This window comes from Macaca nemestrina, chromosome 2 (genome assembly GCF_043159975.1).
Source record: "Macaca nemestrina isolate mMacNem1 chromosome 2, mMacNem.hap1, whole genome shotgun sequence".
NCBI lineage: Eukaryota > Metazoa > Chordata > Mammalia > Primates > Cercopithecidae > Macaca > Macaca nemestrina.
The window spans coordinates 94,694,466-94,714,878 of NC_092126.1; the positions used below are offsets into that span (position 1 = coordinate 94,694,466).

General features: G+C 44.4%; 1 protein-coding gene across 14 annotated transcripts in view; it reads left to right on the plus strand.

Annotated features, from left to right (window-relative positions):
• LOC105480086 (SRY-box transcription factor 2) overlaps window positions 1-19,128 on the plus strand; it is a 753,725-nt gene extending 734,597 nt beyond the window's left edge. For 13 of the 14 annotated variants that reach the window (XM_071091313.1, XM_071091315.1, XM_071091319.1 and 10 more), the window contains 2 exons: window positions 4,287-4,572; window positions 14,335-19,128. In XM_071091313.1, coding sequence (XP_070947414.1) covers window positions 17,048-18,007 — 960 coding nt within the window. In that variant the 5' untranslated portion in view covers window positions 4,287-4,572; window positions 14,335-17,047 and the 3' untranslated portion in view covers window positions 18,008-19,128. The remainder of the gene's footprint in view (window positions 1-4,286; window positions 4,573-14,334) is intronic. The other variant, XM_071091324.1, reaches the window with a different exon arrangement.
• The last annotated feature ends 1,285 nt before the right edge of the window (window positions 19,129-20,413 follow it).

Genomic DNA, 20,413 nt, shown 5'->3' on the forward strand with positions numbered 1-20,413 from the left:
CCCGCCTGCGCCTCGGAGCAGCCCATGAGCCCGTGAAGGCGCGTGGGGAAGGGGGGCCTGGAAAGCCCGGGCTTCGACTGACTCTGCCGGTACCGCTCCGAGGAGGGGCCTCAGCCTCCCTCGGAGCCAGGGCCGCGCCAGAGCCGCGCTAGGCCTGGGGGCCGGACGCGCACAGAAGAGGGCTGGCGGACACGGCCGAGCGGTGGCGCAGTTCTTGGGGGCACAGGGCAGCTCAGCCCGCCGCCCGCGCCCCCGCTTCCCCACTCCAGCGAAACTAGACAAGGCCGACCCACCCCGCCGGGCCCAGAGCGCCCGGAAGCCCGGGCCCCATCGGTCAAGACACGTTCGGCCTCAGCTCTGGTTTCTCCTCGGGTTACCACAGACCCAGGAAAGGACGGAGCGGCGACCAGGCTGACTAGAAGTTTATTCTAGAGGCTTTGAAAAATGAGGTTTCCAGGTCTCTTCGCACGCGCGCGCGCGCGTTCTCGAGCTAAAGGTTCGAAGCTAGAGTTTGAATTTAAGCCACGTCCTGCGACAGGTCGCGTTCAGCGTGGGCGTCGGCCCTGCCGCGTCCCCCGGCCTCTTCGAAGTGCGCGTCAAGTGGGGTGTCGCGTCGTTGTGTTTTTCTCTAAGTGAATAATTGAATCGTGTTAGGCCAGGTTACATGCTAATAATAACCTGGATGTATTTAAAAGCGCCCGCGTTTCTAAACCGCCCGCAGAAAGTGGAAAGCAATCGTCCCCTCGGACCTGGCGCCGCTGCGCCTGCTGGAGCCGCGCTTCGCCACAGTCGGGCGGCCAGTGGAGGGCGAGGAGCGCGCGCGTCACGAGAGGCGGCCCCGGCCTCCCAGAGCCAGCACTGGGAGGCCGAGGGCTCGGGGCTTGAGCCGTCTGAGTCCGATTTCTTTCCACGTGTAGAGGGTAGAAAGTGGCCAGTCAGGGCGTGATTGCTTAAGGAGAGAGAAGCTACAGCTTTCACGGTAGTGGATAACTAAAGCATGACATGATGCCATCTGTGTGAAACTCGTGATGTGTATGGTCATTGGTTCACTGGGACATCCAGACCCTGATCGTGCGTATCGTGTTTCCTTAAAAGCAGCACTCGCGATTTAAAAACAGGTCCCGGGTGCCCCTCTTGCTAATCCTCTCTGCCACTAGCCCGCTTAATTCCCTTTTTGTAAATTCCCCCCTTTACCTTTCTGTCCTCCCTCCCTCCCTCTCTTTCTTCTTTCCTCCTCTCCTTTTCCCCTTCCTCTTTTTCTTCCTCAATCTAGGTCGTTTGTGCTGAATGACATTTATTCACCGACGTCCCATTCTGAGGGTGAGGGGAAAACCCCACCTTCCACATCTCCCCAGCTAGGCTTTTGCTTGTAAAATATGGGGTTCAACTTTGGCTCCAGAGCGCTTTTGAACAGTAAAGTTTCCAACTCAGAGCCTCCTGTAAATAAATGCCCATAAATTTCCCAACCTCGTGAGAAAGCCATTTCTACAACCCAGCATCGCCTCAGTGATGTGTGTTTGCTCCAGCCAGAGAGGCACTGGTCAGTCACCTCAGTTTCTGCCCTCTGGATACAGGAAGTGTTTTTGTTTGTGTTTTTTGGTTTGTTTATTGTTTGTTTTTTTAAAAGCAGTTTTCCAGTTGTAGACTACTGGTTCCTGATTCCCTCATCTATCAAGACAGTTTGTCAGCTTGGCCCTGCAGCTTGTGTTTCACATTCTATATTTTTTAGTTAAACGTTGAAGCATTTCCCTATGTCAGATGGGATGCCATTGCATTACAGTTTTTGAGACAACTTTTGCTGACTTGCCTAAAAAATTATGTCTTCCTGATCTCCCACAGGAGAGCGAGGTCAACTGAGGGGTTTTTCAACTTTCTTATGGCTGGGATTGAATAGATCCAATCCCAATAAGATATATCAGGTTTCCTCACCTTTAGTCACCTTGGGCTACTCACTGATGCACTCCTATCTTACAGTCTTAGATTCAGCCCAGAACCCCTCAGTGGAAAGAAGACAGCAGTTCAGATTCTTCTTTCAGGTTGTTGTAAAAAAAAAAAAAAAAAAAAAAAAAAGAAAATGGCTTTTTTTCAGTTAGCATCCTTTGTAAGTTTTGATATCCAAAAAATACATATGACACAAGAAGCAGGAAGAGATCTTCAGTTATTCCAGTGGATTACTTTTTTATGAAAACACTGGCTAAAACATTTTACATTCACCCTTCCTCATTCCACTTTTAGTTGGAAGAAGTTTCTAGTATTGATTTAATTTTGTATAATGCCCCTACCCTCTCCTACAATACCATAAGTAACAAATTCACACACCTTAGCCTGTTCTGTTGAAAGTCACCCTTGATTTACTCTCTTCACTTTCCTTCTACCCCCAATGCACTCACACTTTTACAGACACATTTTTCTTGATCCAGAGAGTATTTGTAGGTGCGTAACTTTTTTAGTATTGTCTTGACTTTCATTCTTTTCTAACTGATATTGGACTCTTTATCGTGAGATACAAAATGAATTTTTGAGAAACAACCATGTGAAAAATTCCTTAATTTTCTGTTCTGAAGTCTTTGTTTTTCAAGCTTCATAGAAAGGCTTTAGTTGGTGTTTAAATGATAGTCCATGAAAATTCCTTATTAGATGACTCCAGACCAATTGTAAACCAATAACATAATTGTTTCCAAAAGGGAAAGTGGAAGTTGAGATCAGTTATATTGAGGGATTCATTTGAGTATTTATCTTTAAAATGGTTTATGAGAAGAAAGGGAGAAATGAACTGGGTGGAGGACAGAGGTAGAGAATCCAGTGAAAACATGTTTTCAAGATTAAAGCCATTTTTTCCACACTATTGTCTTGCCACAAGTGACAGCATAGAGCAGGAGTCATGAAAGTGGATTACTGTCATTCTGGGCTATTGGAGGCCCAGAAAGCCCTGGCATTAATTCCTACAGAAAGGTAGACAAACCTAGTCAGTAACTAACGCTGTCTCCCACAGCGCCCTCACTGCCAAGTGTTCAGGCTCTCTCAGAGTTGATACAGACCTCAGGGGGGTCTAGGTGGCAGGGCTTCCCTTGTGAGAGGAAGTGGAAGCTGTCTGTGGAACTGAGAGGGAGGAAGCCAGGTGGCTGTAAGAGCAAGCCTGAGGGGATAGGGTGCTGTAATAGGAAGGCTGTGGCCACTAGTCCCTCACAAGGCTGCAATTAGTGTGTCAAAGCTAGCTAATGATGAATCAAAAAGAGCCAAGAGTAGGACCTTCTGGGTGCTAAAGACTAACCTTTAGCTTGTTCCACTCCTCCCACTGGGCTCCCATCCTAGGTTTTCCAGGATTGGAGACCTTACTGGAGGAAAGGGCGAATATGTTAAGAAAACATGGCTAGCCCCTGTCCAGCATGTGCATACCGGTGTGGTCTTGCAGAGATGGAGAGAAACACCTTGTGATGAAAGAAGCCCTCAGTGATCTGTGTGTCTGGCTCATACAGTTGTGCACGGCCAACCAGAGAGTGGGGGAGAGGAAAGCCTCATTTTTTTTTTCAGTCACTCTATCTGGGGTTGCTTATCTCCTCTCCCCCAACCCTCCGCCTCACCCCATCAGGACCAAATAGAATTGAAACTTCATTGCCTTTGCCTGTACTGAGCCTAAAAACTCAGGGTTTGATAAGGTTACTGCACCAGTGATACAATTGTAGATTTTTAAAAGCCTCCTCAAAGAGACAGATGTTTGGGCTGATTAAGAATTGAGGAGGAAACCTGCAGCTGCACCAAGGAATAATCTATTGGACAAATATTTTAATAAAAAAATATGAAGAGATCAGCCCGACCTTGCAAGGTCTTCTGCTTTAAAAAAATCTTTATCAAACCCCTATTCTATGGCTTCAATAAACAGAACCCATTACCTCACGGCATCTTTTGTTGGCCCCATACAAGAGAGAACAAAATGGTTATTCAGGGGAACGCTTTCGATTTTTATTGTGGGTAGCCTGCACAAAGAGCCGTGTTATTGTATTTAAAAGAACCATCTGTAGCAGAAACAATGGCATCAAATTATCTTTGAATACCCACTGAAAAAAACATAAAGCTTTTTTTTTTATTCTTCTTCTGTACGGTGGGGGGATAGAGCAGTGTTAGGATAACTGACTTTTTTGTTGTTCTCTGGGTGCATTCTTCTCGCTCCCCCTCTCTCCCCCTCACCCTCTCTCTCTTCTCTCTCTCCCTCTCCCTCTCTCTCTCTCTCTCTTTTAAAAAATCAGCCATTTGGGGTTTTAAGCCATAAACGATTTTTCTTGTTGCAGGGGATTGCAGTGGCAAAGCTAGGCTAGGTCTTGGAAGCTGGTGTAAGGCGATGCGGGTGAAGGCAGGAGGCTGATGGAAAGACTGGGGGGAAGAAAAGCCGAAATGGATTCACGGTGCCTTGGATGAAGGACGAGAGGGGAACTGCAAGCTCCTTCAACTGGTTCTGTCCGGTGAGAAGTGATCAAGCTTGGGCTGACAAGAGGCTCAGGGAACCCTCACGTTCTTTCGCTTTTTTACCTGCCAATCAAACTGCTACAAGACAACACCCTGATCTGGCATGGACATGTAAGTAGCTCGCAACCCAACTTTGACATTCACTGCTAGCTCACTCCTCCCCCCACCTCACTTTCTTCCCCACTCATTCTGTTTTTCTTTCTTTCTTTCTTTCTTTTTTCTTTTGACCTTTAAAAGATCTGGAAATACACCCTGTGTGGAAGTCATTTAACACTGGTAGATTTAAGTCTGAAAGCGTTAACTTTTGGAATTAAATTCTAATTTAGAATTCTTTAACAAATGCAGAGATGAAATGACATTATTTTATTCTATTTTGGACGGTTTTGATACTGAACTTAATCAGTTGTCTTGCAAGGGTGTGTTTCTTTTTCTATGAAACTGAAGAAATAGATCTGTGAGCCCCCAGAAAGAAACCCATTAATGAAAAATTCAGGCTTCCATCTTAAAAATGTTAAACTCTAGCATTTCACCCCCACAAAGAACCTTTTCCAGACCAATGTTACTAAATGGAAAGAGTGATTTGATTCAAAAGGTACCTGTCATTAAGGGGTTGCTACTACTTCAATCGGCGTCTTAACTATTTTGGTGGTGGTTAGGGGTAGGGGGAGGTTGCAAAACAAGAGGAAGGGGACATGGCGTTACCTCGTTTTTTATAAGAGATTGACATAGAGGGAGATAGAAATGCAAGGGGGCAGGATAAGCAGGAAATATTACCTGAGAGAAGGAATTACAGAGCATGGCGAAGCTGGAAGGTGGGAGGGTTTCTGCGGGAAGTCGTGCGAGGGGTGATGGGGCTTGCTCTTTGGCGCCCTCTAATGGCAACTTGAACCAATGTTTTACTTTCGTAATGCAGTACTGGGAAAAGCAGCTGGGTTTTTGTTATTGCTGTTGGTTTTTTTCCTCCGCAGACTTAGAAAGTAGAGAGTATTAGTGGAGTAAATTGATTGTTTTCAGCCTAGGAACTTATATATATGTCTTAAACTCACCAGTGTTTCCTCCTCAAACATCCCCTCCTCTCCCGAAATCTTGTTAGACTAATAGAGGAGGAAAGGCTAATGGCAAATTGACTTATGGAGGGTGGTCCACGCCCAATTAGCCATTGCGGGCGGGGAGAGGGGGTAGGATTCGATTCCTACCTGAACAGCATTCTGACTCTTCTAATATACTCGAGAGGTGTAGGGGGGTGGAGTAGGAAGGGATGATTTGGAAATTGCAGATTCTGACACGGGCTCATTATAATACAATTTTAGGGGGGCTCTTGGGAACCTCTGTTATTGCGACATGTGGTGGTCAGGGGGCTTTCCTTCCCGCCTTCTTTTTCTTTTTTCTTTTTCTTCATTCTTTCCTTCCTCTTCTTTTTTTTTTTTTTTTTTATAATTTGGTAGATAAAGGTTAATCTCGGGCTGAATGATAGAGCTATGATTGACAAGAGAAAAGGTGTTGAGGGCAGGTCGCGCTGTCTTATTTACAGCCCACTGCTTGCTGTAGAGTCTTTGTTAGGACTGGAAAGCTAATTTAGTGCTGATCAAAAGCACCACAGAGTTAAAGGACTGGTAATGACTGCTAATTTCATTTCAGCCTCATGCATCCCCAACTGCTGTAATTAAAGATACGCTATTTAAATACAGGTGAAGGAGTTTTTTTTTTGTTGTTTTTCTTTTTTTTAGTTGGGGGGGGTGGGTGGATTACAATTTTATTTAGATTTTTTTCTTATACGGTACTTGGGTGTTATGTAGTACCAAATTCGATTTTATTATTATTATTATTTAGAGCCGCTCCTTGTCATTTATACCTGGCTTTGCAGAATCGGAAGTGTGAAATGTGTCACTCACATAAAAGCCCCTGTTTAAAGAAAGGGTGGGGCGGGGGAGTGCAGAGGAGTAACTATTTAGGGGTGATTTAAATATTTAGGTCTCCTTTTTTTCTCCTTCAAATTAATAGAAAGGACTTCGATATAGTTAAAAGTATTTGAAACTTGGGGCAAGGTTAACAGGCCAAAGGGATCAGTGTCAGCTTTTTAAGTACGTCTAAAAAGATCATGTGAACAGATGGAAAAATATATTTTTAATTAAATAATTGCCCCCACACTATAGCTGCAGTGTTGGCTCAGAAACCGTGTAATTTCTCATCTGATAGGAGTTTCTTTATGAGAACATCAAAGGATAAAAAGCTGTACATTTTCGTAGTTGGTTAAAATTGATAACCAGCCCCCCACGCGCGGGCGCGCACACACACACACACATACACGCACACACCGACACACACACACACACACACATATACCCAAAAAAGAATTTAGCCTTTAATCTCTTTTTATCCACGAAGACTAAAGCACTGTACTCGACCCCGCGAGCGGCTCTCGCCTTCCGGGGCTGGAACCCGACTCAGATGTGAAGCGGCGCTGAGCCGCTGCGCAGGTTCGTGCCCAGCGCCCCCTGTTGGACACAGTAGGAGCTGCGCAGCGCCAGTCCCGGAAATCGCTAGAATCCTGCTCTGGGGTTAGAGAATACTCTTTATTGCCCTCCAAAAAAGAAACGGGATGCGGAAACAAATTTTTATATCCTTGAAAGATAATATAATATTAACTCAATAAAAAAACTAAAGAGGCGATACTACAATTTTAATTCAATAAAAAATAAAGACTGTCCTATTCCTCCTCCTCACATCCCAGCCATCCCCCACCCGGTTTGGTTTTGTAACTCTTTGAAAGGTTCTGCGATGGTAAAACAGGTAAAGAAAAATGATGAAAAACAAAACATTTTTTCTGTAGCCGTGGAGAATCAAGCAAAGTATACTTCCTCCGTTTTGTCCACATTTCAAAAAATTAAACCGAAGATGCTGCTGATTACTGTTTTGACGTTGTCAGCAGCGTCTTGAATGCCCTCGGAGGTCCTGCAAATATTGTAACTGAGTCTTCAAGTAAACGAAATAACTTGCTTTTATGTATTTATTTCCAGAGTATAATTAAAAGACCAATCTCTTCTTTTGAGTGCTTCCCATCCCCCAAACCAATCCTAGTCAAACTTTTTCCTTCGAAGATACTGGCTAAGAAACACATACCGGCTAAGAAACAGGTGCCTGGTATCTTTTTTCTTTTAGCCGTAGGATTTCAGGGAAGGTGTGCCAATGGTAAGAAAGGTTTCTTTGAAATTCAGCATTTCGTTGACCAGGAATCCAAATTATCCTAGAGAAGGGGGAGTATTTTTACACTTCCAAAAACTACCTGTCTACATAATAAAGAGCTTTGCCTCTTTTTTTTTCTTCTTCTTCTTCTTATTTTTTTGGTCAGCAAGTGAGGGCAAAAGTAGCCTTTGAATTATTTCAGAAAGAGAAACTGTAAAAATGGCACATCCTCTGAATTTAAAACAATAGGGAAATGTGGGTTTGCTTAATTGTTTAAAATCAAATAGAAATAATTACTGTGCTGAGTGAACAAGATGTTTTAATATTTACGTCTTCAGGGTTATAGTTATTGATTTTAACTTTTACTCTTAAGAAGTTTAGAGATCGCTTTTTTATAGTTTGCTTATCGATGGAAATCGGCTTAATTTTTCATAAAAAAGAATGGCTTTTTAAAATATTGAATCCTATGGCTACGCAAGGTTTATAATACCTTTATGTTTATTACTCCCACTGCTCAAAATTAGCGAATTCGAGATAACATTTCAAGGGGAATTGCTGTTCAGTGCGATGAGAGATGACTTCTCCATCTGGTTGCAGAATTAGATCTCGGCTTAGGGTTTTTAGTAAGTAGGTTCAGATGCAATGGCAGAAGAATCAAGCCTTTTAATAAAATCTCTACCCCGAATTCTATCGAAATGACAGGCAAGCGGGATTCCAGCCACAGCACCCCCACCTTTTGCACTACCAAAGGGCTTGTCCCAATTACAGAAATAATTTAGTCGGTGCTAGTTTTGTGAACCCGCGCCAACCGGGTAAAGTAAGAAACGGTGCGCTGACAGCCGAGGTCCGAAGGCTGCGCAGTGGTTCCCGTGTGAGGTAGGGAGGCCAAAGCCAGCAAAACGTTGGAGGCGAAGCCAGAAAGGGAGTATATGCCTGCTATTCGGAAGTGATGTCGAACGTGCAATAGCAGAGTCCTGGAGATTTCCACCCCGTTCTGCACCCAGGGGTCCCAGCCTGTGGGGTAGCAGGCTGTAGGATGAAGGCAGGAGGGAGAAGCCGCACCTGGCTGCGGGCGGGTGGGCGTGCCAGGAGCGAGTGCCCAACTTTTCTGGGGCCCATGGCGAAAGCATAACCCCTGGTTGAGGAAAGAGAGCTAAACAAGTGGGTGGCCCAGGCATGGGAATGCCACCCAGCTCTCCCGACGCAGTGTTATTTCAGTGTTATTTCCCAGGGGGACCCAGCACCTGCGCGAATCCCACGCCCCAAGGCCGCCAGCAGGAAGGCAGCCCCTCCATCTCTGAGGGCTGAGGAAGGGGCAGCGAGTGACTGATTCCTTAGTAGCAGGGAAAACCGCAGCGGCTGGCAACGGGCCGCGTTTCTCCGCGGCGGCAAAGCGCCCTTTAGGGGCGGGGCGGGCATTTTTGGTCTCCTGTCCCAGCGTCCAGGCCTGAGCCCGCGCGGGTTGGCTGGGCGCCCTGCTTTGTAAGTAACCAGTCTTGCTGGATTCTGAGGACTATCCAGACGGATGGGCCCACTTAGCTTAGGCCCACTGAGTCCCTGCCAACTCCTCAGTCCCTTTTCCCCTTCATCCCTCACATCTTTCATGATGAACCCAGGAAAGAACCCGAACTCTGAAAAACAGTACATGTGGTTTGGAGTTTGATAGTTATTTGGATGTAGGGGACATGACTCTATTAATAAAGACTAAGATTCAAGGATGAGCTCTCATTTATTAAATTTGCTCTTTCACTCTGTTTTTAAACTCTGGAGATCTTTCAGTTTCGTTGCGCCAACCCTGTCAGACAAAGGCGCCAGGGAGAAAGCCCAGGCGGGCTTGAAGCAGTTGAGGTATAGACTGATACTCATCTCTCTATCACTCAGACGGGCAGATAAGCACTGCCAGACTGTGGGTCCTAATCCAGGGCCCAGCAGCTACGTGGGTTGCTGCAGGGTGTTGAAACCACAAGTACAACTTGACACCATTGAGCCCACGGTGCTTGTCAATAATCTGTGAATTAGGTGCAGAGATTGTCACTGTAGATCATAACAGTTTCTGAAGGACTCATTACAGCCTATCGTGTCAATGATCTTCAAATTAAGGGGGGGGGGTGGGGCGAGACGAAAAAGGAGTGGGGAGAGCCAGCAAAAAGGGAAGAAGGGTGGGAGGGAAGATAAAAGTCAGAGCCCCAGCTCCGAAGGAGCCTTTAAAGATTATCAGGCCAGCGATCTGAGAATTCCATTGGGATGGGTTTGGAAGCCCAACTCCATCTGAGCCGGGACTGGAAGAGGGGCGCTGGGGGCAAGCAGAAGTGGGCCCCTGGGAAGGCCGACTTCTCAGGCATTCTTTTGAGGCCAGAATAGCTTTTGGGAGAGGGTTCCAGATGTCAATGGGAGGCCTTGAGGATGCCAGCCCGCCCAGGATGGGTGTACACTTTGATTTACAGCACTTTCCAGGGCCAGCCGCAGCTGCAAATCTTTGAAAAAAGTGGTAATAGTTTCATTTAGGGATGATGGTGATTGTAGGATGACTTTTTTTTCCAGTGGTTTGCTTTAACTTCTTTTCATGCCACAGGTGAAAACTTTCTTCCTTTTCCTCTGATAGTTTTCCTGTCTGTCCCTCACATGTTACGTAGATCTAATTTCTTTCCCTAACTTGCTTTTTTGGGTGCCAAACACATCAGCCCTCTGAGATTTTATCACTTTTGTGGTTTGTATTGAGTCCAACTGTACTTCTGGAAAGGGAAGTTGTGGGTAACACAGTAGCAGTAAGGTCCATAAGATTCCAGAAGAAAGAAGACTAAATTCCATTTATGTGGTGTGGCAGGGGCCAGGCTAAGGGAAAGAGGTTTTCCCTGCTTGGTAAATTGTCCTTGCAGTGAAAGGGTAGCCCAGCCTGCACTGGAGTGTCATTTAATACTGGGTAGAGAAAGCTTAAGGAAAGTGTAGGTTTGTTTTTCCCACAAAAGTTGTGGTCACAACTAAACGAAGTAATCACAGTTGGAGAATTTAAAACAATTGGTTTTTCTCTAAAATGAGGGTAATAACTCTAGCCACTGGAAAAGTGGGATTCTAAGGAAGACCTTTTCCTTTGGTATGATTAATTGCATGAGATAGTGTGGTCAATCAGAGAGATATGTATTTAGACTCAAGCAATGATTTACAGGTATAAAAGGTCCAGTGGCTTTTTGGGCTACCTAGAGTTCCTACTGATCATTTTGCCTTTTAAAAAATTTTCTTCTCCTAATTTTAAAAATAGAAGTCATAGATTTAATGCAACTGAAAACCACTGGTGGCAGCTCTTTAGGTTTTCAGTTTATGTTTTTAAAAGGGAATTTATATTTAAAATAATTAAATCATTTAATGGTCACACTACATTTTCTCCTGGACAACAGCTGTAGTGCAGGGATAGAATCTTAACTTATGTTAAAATTGCTTGATAATTCAGAAATGGAAATGAAATTGTGAAATGTGAATTAATTTCTCCAGAAAATATTTGAGCTAGAATATAAGGATGTTCATATATAATACTGTAACATGATGATTATTATATACAGCTTGAAAGATTATATACTACTTTTGTTGCTATAAAGTAAGGAGAAATATGTTTAGTTTTATAACTATTGCATTCTTTTCAAAATGTATTTATTTCATCAATGAGAATTAGATGAAAGAGAATGAGTAAAAAGGGAGCTGAATGCAAAGCTGTTCTGCATTCCTTAGGTTTCAAGGGTACTTACAGCTCTTGAGTGAAATTATTTGGTGAAATTGGGTCTGGACTGAAACAGCAATTGTTATCCCTTGTTCATTTGTTAAGTGTAATACCACTTCTGGAAATTAAAGGCAAGGTGCTGAAGGGACAGACAAGAAGAAAAAAATATGATTAAGCAATTTGAAATTGCCAGTGTACCATGCAGCCATATGCATATCTCTATCTTAGTAAATAGAAAGGGATGGAGATATATGTTTATTCTTTTTATCATCTAGAAACATTCATTATAGTTACTATCACTAATCCTTCACACTTCCAAAATCTGACAAGTTTGACATAGGAAAAAAATGGGGGAAATGTAGATGAAAGAGTTTCTATCATTTTGAAAATTGTGTTATAAAAATTAAGGTGTCTATCCCCTCTAGGAATTCCTATGAGGGATCCTTCACAGTCTAAAGGAAATGAAGTTTGACAACGGTACAATTCAGTTTTGAATTTTTGCTCTTACTTTCTATATCCTAACCTTTTCCAGCTTATTTCTTGTTGATTATTTTTGGAAAGTATGCAATGCTCTTTTAAGGGAAAAAATCCTCTAATGCACTTATTTACCTTCATTTATATGTGTTTGTTTCTGAAATGAAGAATCAGACTTTGGTCATTCTGGAAGTCATGTAGCATGCTCCAATTTGAAGTGACTGAGATCTTTTGTGACTTACAGAGGAGAAGGAAATGTTTTAAAAATTGGCTTATGCCAGTCTCCTTGCTCTGCAATTCTCAGTTTTCTTGTATTACAGGATAAATACAAATATCATCTCACCAAATTGTACCAGCATTGTCCTAAACATTTAAATTTTCCTTTATTTTTGGCCTTTAAAATTAGAAACTTTTCTCCAATTGCTGTACTTAGCGTTTTAGTTTTATTTTCCTCTCACTTACCAGACTACTGGTATGATCTCTCTCACTGCAGTATGATTGCTGCTATGGTCACTTTTAGAGGAGATTGTTAGAAGGTTAGGATTCAGAGGAAACATGACAAAAAAAAAGGAAGAAAAAAAAAAACCCCTTCATTTGGCCACATCTGGCTGCTAGTATATTTAACCAGTTCTAGAATTAGAAAACCTTTCTGTACATTTTCTTCTATTTTTCTCACTTTTTTTCCTTACATAATGAAATTAAAACTTTTGGAGCCCACAGTTGACATTTTTCAGAAAATTGAGTTATCAAGGCAGTAATTATTTCACGGGGAGATAAAACTCTCATAGCCCTAACTGTCAAATAGGGCTCTTTTCAGATTTTAATTACAAAATAAAATTAGTCTGCTCTTCCTCAGAATGGTTTGTGAGTGGTTAAACAGAGCTTTCCCCCAATACTGGTGGTCGTCAAACTCTGCTAATTAGCAATGCTGAGAAATTCCAGTTAACAAGGACATTCTCCAAGACTCTGCAGGTTCCCTGCCGTTTGCCTTCATTTCCATAAGAAGATTAAGAGAGGAGGGGAACACACTCAAATGCAGATGCAGAAAAGAAGCGTTTTTTAACAAGCATCATAATAGTAAGATGCTTGGCTAGTTCTCACCTAATTACTGCAAGTTAAACCTCTATTTGACACTAAGAAGAAAAAATAAGTCTACAGTCCCCTATCTCCACAAAATTGTCAGTTGGTTTCAGATATAATACTTGAGGAGTGCTGGGGAGACTTCAGGAAAGAAAAAACAATGTGAAAGATTTTTAAATAAAATTGAGTTACACTTAACAGTTAAGGCCTTTTGGCTAGGGCCTATAATAGAACAAAATAAAATCAGAATATTCCAGTAGTTATGCATTCTTATTCCTAACTAAAAGTATGTAGCTTTTTGTTGCCCATGGAAGGGAAGTATTATACTCCCTTTAGATTAAGCACTTTCAATTTTCATAAATTGTGCCAATAGCAACATTTTAGATTCTCAGAGGATGAAGCATCCTGTTCCAAGTCTTTTCTGATTGTCTAGTAGTCAATGGTATATTGTTGTTAGTACTGTAGCTGTCTATTACAAACCTAAAACAGTGTTGCTTCTGTCATCTATTGGAATTGTTATAGTTATTATATTTAGGGATCAGTGATGGTGCTGGAGTGAAATAGAGTGGGCAGTGATCTGATTTTTTAAAATGCATATGTTCTAAAAAATCTAATGAGAAAATGTTTCTGCTATCACCGTCTTCTTTAATCTTATTTTCATAGCACATTATTATGCATAATCGCCAGCCACAGTTAGTTTATTGTCTTGATAAGTACAGCAGGCTTAATTAAAATAAAGCTGTAAATAAATGCAACCAATGATAACACAATTGTAATGTATTTCCATAGCTTATTTATGTGATAAAAGCAATTAATAAAAGACCTAGCCAACCCCTTTAACCTTTTAAATACATTATTATAGAGTTCATGCCCAAACACATGCATTTGAGAATGTGTAAAAGCTGTTATATATCCTCCCAAGGAAAAAAATTGTGCCTTGAGAGACAAGGCAGCAAGATTGAAAAGATGTGTGTCTATAACCATCTGTTATTAGTATTTATTTTAACAAATATACACCACCCTTATCCACACCAACTCCCTGGTTGTTTCTTCAAACAATTACCCACAAGCTTTTTAAAGTTTTTGGAATAATGCTATTAAGCAGACCGATGCATACACAATCATAAAATGAATGCTTGGTCTGCCCTTCGTGGCGTCTGGACAATCATAATTCATTCACACGTTGAATCTCATAATTTGTACCTATTTTTCCCCATGGTCTAACCTCCCACTTATCTCGAGGTTGTATGTATATTTCTAAGTTAGGCAAATTAAATCTGATTCTTATGATTTGGTTCCGCAGCTTATACGATATGTTAACTTTTCTTTTGTTTAGATTATGTATAATTAGTCTGATCTTCCATCCCCCTTTTTATTTTCATTTTTATTTTTTTACTTTAATTATTTTCAAACACCTTCTTTTAAAGGTAAAAGCAATAGTCTTGGAAAAGCGAATCTACCAGCAGGGGGCGCACCAGCCACATCCCTGAAACCAGCCGCGCTGAAAAGCCGGTGGCCGCCTTCTCTTCTCCAGATCTTCTCAACCTTTTCTCTTTCCTAATCTCCAGGTCCGTGTTTACCTTAATATTACACCTCGATTAAACAGAAAACAGTGCTTTATTTTGAAGAGCGCCGAATATGTATGCATTTTGAGAAACCCAGTCTCACCCTTTCCGGATACCCAGGAACTGAAGCAAGTCATAACTTAAGAGAGAAAAAGGAGAAACTTCGGGGGGCAGGAAGGTTGATTGGAAATAACTTAAGGAAAGTCTGCATAATTCTTTTTTTTACAACTTTTCTGAGTTTCCAGCGGGTATATTTAGTGTGAGTTTGACAGTAACAGGCTAGGAAGGGCAGAGATTGGAGAAGTTGGGGGTCGGGGGAGTGATTATGGAAGAAGGTTAGTAAGGAACAAAACAATGCACCGTTTTGTAAAGATAATAAATGGAACGTGGCTGGTAGATACTATTCAGTACATTTCCTTAGGGTGAGTAAGGGTAGACCAGGGAAGGAGGGGGCGGAGAGAGTGTTACAGAAGAAAGAAAATAAGTAACCCTGATGGTTTAAGCCCTTTATAAAAAAGAAATGGCATCAGGTTTTTCTGTGTTTTTTTTTTTCTCTATTCCCCCCCACCCCACCCTTTGTAGTCAAGTGCATTTTACCCACAAAGATCCCAACAAGAGAGTGGAAGGAAACTTAGACAAGGCTTTGTTTGACTCCGTGTAGCGACAACAAGAGAAACAAAACTACCTATTTGTAACGGACGTGCTGCCATTGCCCTCCGCATTGAGCGCCTACCTATTGAAATCTTTACGTCGGGACAATGGGAGAGCGGCTAAAATTACCCTCTTGGGTCCTGGGCGGGCAAGATTCCTGAGTCCCTACCCCCGCCTCCATCTCATCCTCCTCTAACCCGGGCATTGCTGGGCTCCCCCTTCCCCAGTCCCGGCCGCCTTCTCCCAGTGTGCGCTGCCTGCACCTGTGCCTGGAGAGCATCGACCCCGCCTCCCAAAACTTGAGCCCCTTTGCGGCGCAGCCCCAGCCTTGCGCGGCCTGGGCTTTGCAGCCACCACAGTGGAAATCGACGGGGGAAATGCCAGGGCTGGTTCTGCTCGAGTCCTGGGAACTCTGCGTGGGAGGGAGTTTGTGACTGCGGCCCAAAAGCCACCTCCGTACAGTGCCGTGGGATGCCAGGAAGTTGAAATCACCCTCCCCCATCGCCTGCACTTTTGAGCGCCCTTCCGTCTGTCTCTTTCCCCAGCCCCCATTTGAAACCCGCACGACCGAAACCCTTCTTTCAGGGAGGCATGGGATGGGAATGGGGAGTGGGGGGAGACAGTAGGAGCATCCCCTTTGCTACGGTTGAATGAAGACAGTCTAGTGGGAGATGTGGCTGGGGCTAAGAGGAAGAGCTGCAGTTTCCTGGGCCAAAGAGCTGAGTTGGACAGGGAGATGGCAGCTTACCAAGGCCTGCCGGTTCTCAGCTCTAGAGTCGGCCTCATGGTCCGAGCAGGATTTATTTTTAAGAACAGAGCAACGTTACGTGGAAGCAAGGAAGGTTTTGAGGACAGAGGTTTGGGTCTCCTAACTGCTAGTCGGGACTGTGAGAAGGGAGTGAGAGAGTGTTGGCACCTGTAAGGTAAGAGGTGAGAGCGGAAGAGCGCGGTACGGGAGCGGCACCAGAGGGGCTGGAGTTGGGGGGGGGAGTGCTGTGGATGAGCAGGAGAACAATGACACACCAACTCCTGCACTGGCTGTTTCCAGAAATACGAGTTGGACAGCCGCCCTGAGCCACCCACTGTGCCCTGCCCCACCCCCGCACCTTAGCTGCTTCCCGCGTCCCATCCTCATTTCAGTACCCTGCACCAAAAAGTAAATCAATATTAAGTTTAAAGAAAAAAAAAAAAACCCCACGTAGTCTTAGTGCTGTTTACCCACTTCCTTCGAAAAGGCGTGTGGTGTGACCTGTTGCTGCGAGAGGGGATACAAAGGTTTCTCAGTGGCTGGCAGGCTGGCTCTGGGAGCCTCCTCCCCCTCCTCGCCTGCCCCTTCCTCCCCCGGCCTCCCCCGCGCGGCCGGCGGCGCGGGAGGCCCCGCCCCCTTTCATGCAAAACCCGGCAGCGAGGCTGGGCTCGAGTGGAGGAGCCGCCGCGCGCTGATTGGTCGCTAGAAACCCATTTATTCCCTGACAGCCCCCGTCACATGGATGGTTGTCTATTAACTTGTTCAAAAAAGTATCAGGAGTTGTCAAGGCAGAGAAGAGAGTGTTTGCAAAAGGGGGAAAGTAGTTTGCTGCCTCTTTAAGACTAGGACTGAGAGAAAGAAGAGGAGAGAGAAAGAAAGGGAGAGAAGTTTGAGCCCCAGGCTTAAGCCTTTCCAAAAAATAATAATAACAATCATCGGCGGCGGCAGGATCGGCCGGAGGAGGAGGGAAGCTCTTTTTTGATCCTGATTCCAGTTTGCCTCTCTCTTTTTTTCCCCCAAATTATTCTTCGCCTGATTTTCCTCGCGGAGCCCTGCGCTCCCGACACCCCCGCCCGCCTCCCCTCCTCCTCTCCCCCCGCCCGCGGGCCCCCCGAAGTCCCGGCCGGGCCGAGGGTCGGCGGCCGCCGGCGGGCCGGGCCCGCGCACAGCGCCCGCATGTACAACATGATGGAGACGGAGCTGAAGCCGCCGGGCCCGCAGCAAACTTCGGGGGGCGGCGGCGGCGGCGGCAACTCTACTGCGGCGGCGGCGGGCGGCAACCAGAAGAACAGTCCGGACCGCGTTAAGCGGCCCATGAATGCCTTCATGGTGTGGTCCCGCGGGCAGCGGCGCAAAATGGCCCAGGAGAACCCCAAGATGCACAACTCGGAGATCAGCAAGCGCCTCGGAGCAGAGTGGAAACTTTTGTCGGAGACGGAGAAGCGGCCCTTCATCGACGAGGCTAAGCGGCTGCGAGCGCTGCACATGAAGGAGCACCCGGATTATAAATACCGGCCCCGGCGGAAAACCAAGACGCTCATGAAGAAGGATAAGTACACGCTGCCTGGCGGGCTGCTGGCTCCCGGCGGCAACAGCATGGCGAGCGGGGTCGGGGTGGGCGCCGGCCTGGGCGCGGGCGTGAACCAGCGCATGGACAGTTACGCGCATATGAACGGCTGGAGCAACGGCAGCTACAGCATGATGCAGGACCAGCTGGGCTACCCTCAGCACCCGGGCCTCAACGCGCACGGCGCAGCGCAGATGCAGCCCATGCACCGCTACGACGTGAGCGCACTGCAGTACAACTCCATGACCAGCTCGCAGACCTACATGAACGGCTCGCCCACCTACAGCATGTCCTACTCGCAGCAGGGCACCCCTGGCATGGCTCTTGGTTCCATGGGTTCGGTGGTCAAGTCCGAGGCCAGCTCCAGCCCCCCTGTGGTTACCTCTTCCTCCCACTCCAGGGCGCCCTGCCAGGCCGGGGACCTCCGGGACATGATCAGCATGTATCTCCCCGGCGCCGAGGTGCCGGAACCCGCCGCCCCCAGCAGACTGCACATGTCCCAGCACTACCAGAGCGGCCCGGTGCCCGGCACGGCCATTAACGGCACACTGCCCCTCTCGCACATGTGAGGGCAGGACAGCGAACTGGAGGGGGGAGAAATTTTCAAAGAAAAACGAGGGAAATGGGAGGGCTGTAAAAGAGGAGAGTAAGAAACAGCATGGAGAAAACCCGGTACGCTCAAAAAGAAAATGGAAAAAAAATCCCATCACCCACAGCAAATGACAGCTGCAAAAGAGAACACCAATCCCATCCACACTCACGCAAAAACCGCGATGCCGACAAGAAAACTTTTATGAGAGAGATCCTGGACTTCTTTTTGGGGGACTATTTTTGTACAGAGAAAACCAGGGGAGGGTGGGGAGGGCGGGGGAATGGACCTTGTATAGATCTGGAGGAAAGAAAGCTACGAAAAACTTTTTAAAAGTTCTAGTGGTACGGTAGGAGCTTTGCAGGAAGTTTGCAAAAGTCTTTACCAATAATATTTAGAGCTAGTCTCCAAGTGACGAAAAAAATGTTTTAATATTTGCAAGCAACTTTTGTACAGTATTTATCGAGATAAACATGGCAATCAAAATGTCCATTGTTTATAAGCTGAGAATTTGCCAATATTTTTCAAGGAGAGGCTTCTTGCTGAATTTTGATTCTGCAGCTGAAATTTAGGAAAGTTGCAAACGTGGAAAGAAGAAAATTATTCAGATTTGGACATTTTAATTGTTTAAAAATTGTACAAAAGGAAAAAATTAGAATAAGTACTGGCGAACCATCTCTGTGGTCTTGTTTAAAAGGGCAAAAGTTTTAGATTGTACTAAATTTTATAACTCAACTGTTAAAAGCAAAAATGGCCATGCAGGTTGACATCGTTGGTAATTTATAATAGCTTTTGTTCAATCCCAACTTTCCATTTTGTTCAGATAAAAAAAAGAACATGAAATTACTGTGTTTGAAATATTTTCTTATGGTTTGTAATATTTCTGTAAATTTATTGTGATATTTTAAGGTTTTTCCCCCTTTATTTTCCGTAGTTGTATTTTAAAAGATTCGGCTCTGTATTATTTGAATCAGTCTGCCGAGAATCCATGTATATATTTGAACTAATATCATCCTTATAACAGGTACATTTTCAACTTAAGTTTTTACTCCATTATGCACAGTTTGAGATAAATAAATTTTTGAAATATGGACACTGAAATTATTCTTGAGTCTTTCATTTATTTGGATAACACTGTGATTATACATAACTTCTCGGGGAACTATAATACTGTGCTCAGCCAAGAAAGCAAAATACCAAAAACCTTGGTATTACTAGTCCAGCATCATGTGCTAATGTTAACTGCAAAAAAAAAAAAAAACGACTGGATGATTAATAAGTACTGGAAAAACTGAAATTTCTGTCATTTCTAAAATAGAAACTAGAGACATATATTGTAAATCCGCCCCCTCCTTTTCTAAGCAGCATGAATAAGCATGATGGGGACTTTTACTTAAAACTGATTTATGCCACTTGTTGCCAGAAAGGATTCAATTCTGAAATTTTTCATGTAGTTTAGTAGATAGGGTGTTGAGCCAAATCAGAACCAGGTTGGCTGGTTTTGTTTTCATTTTCGTCACAGCACAATGGCCCTTTGAAACCTGGCTATAGAGAAAAATGATGCTTCTTGTATCAGAATAATTGCAAACTAGACATGCAAAGTGTTCATCTGCTGGGTGGGTGTTTGGATTACTCTGGCCCTGCTATTGTCTGAGAGGAAACAAGTGGTTTGCTTTCTTTGTTCCTTGACTTCATAAACTTTCTCCTCTACATTTTCCTGTTCGGGGCGAGGGAAAGAAAAGAACATCTTGCAAAACTCCCCGGCTTATCATAAACATAGTTTTTTTTATTATTTATTTTCTTTTTTCCCCTCTCTCTCCCTCTGCCTGAATTCCATTTCTTAAACTGGCAGCGCGGGTCCAAGCCTGTAGCCCCAAATCGGATAATCTCTGCAGCTGATAACAAGCAAAAGAGAAGCCAGGCAACAGCCATATTAAAGAAGAAAACAATCAACTCTGAGGTAGATATTTTACTTTGTCCCGTCTAATCACATTTGGAGATGATTATGCTTTTGATCTGTTAACAATGTTTTACTACTGTAGTAGAGAAGTGGGGGAGGGGAAAGGGGTGGGGAAACAAGATTGGATTTGGTGTGTGTGTGTGTGTGTGTGTGTGTGTGTGTGGTTTTTTTTTTTTGTTTTTTTTTTTTTCCCTAGGAAAGGTAAAGAAAGGCTATAGTTGTCCTCAGTGGGAGTGGAAAAGTTGAGACATCGCCATGGTCTTTGAATTAGCGATGCTTCTGCATCACCACCCACCCTTGCTTTGGGGCAGCCGGATAATCTGTTACCTAGTCAGGGACTTTTCTGCTTTATTTACTACTTGATTCGCTCATCTTCCCCCACCCGCGGGGACCAGGAACCAACAGTCGGGCCCTCTTAAGAGCACG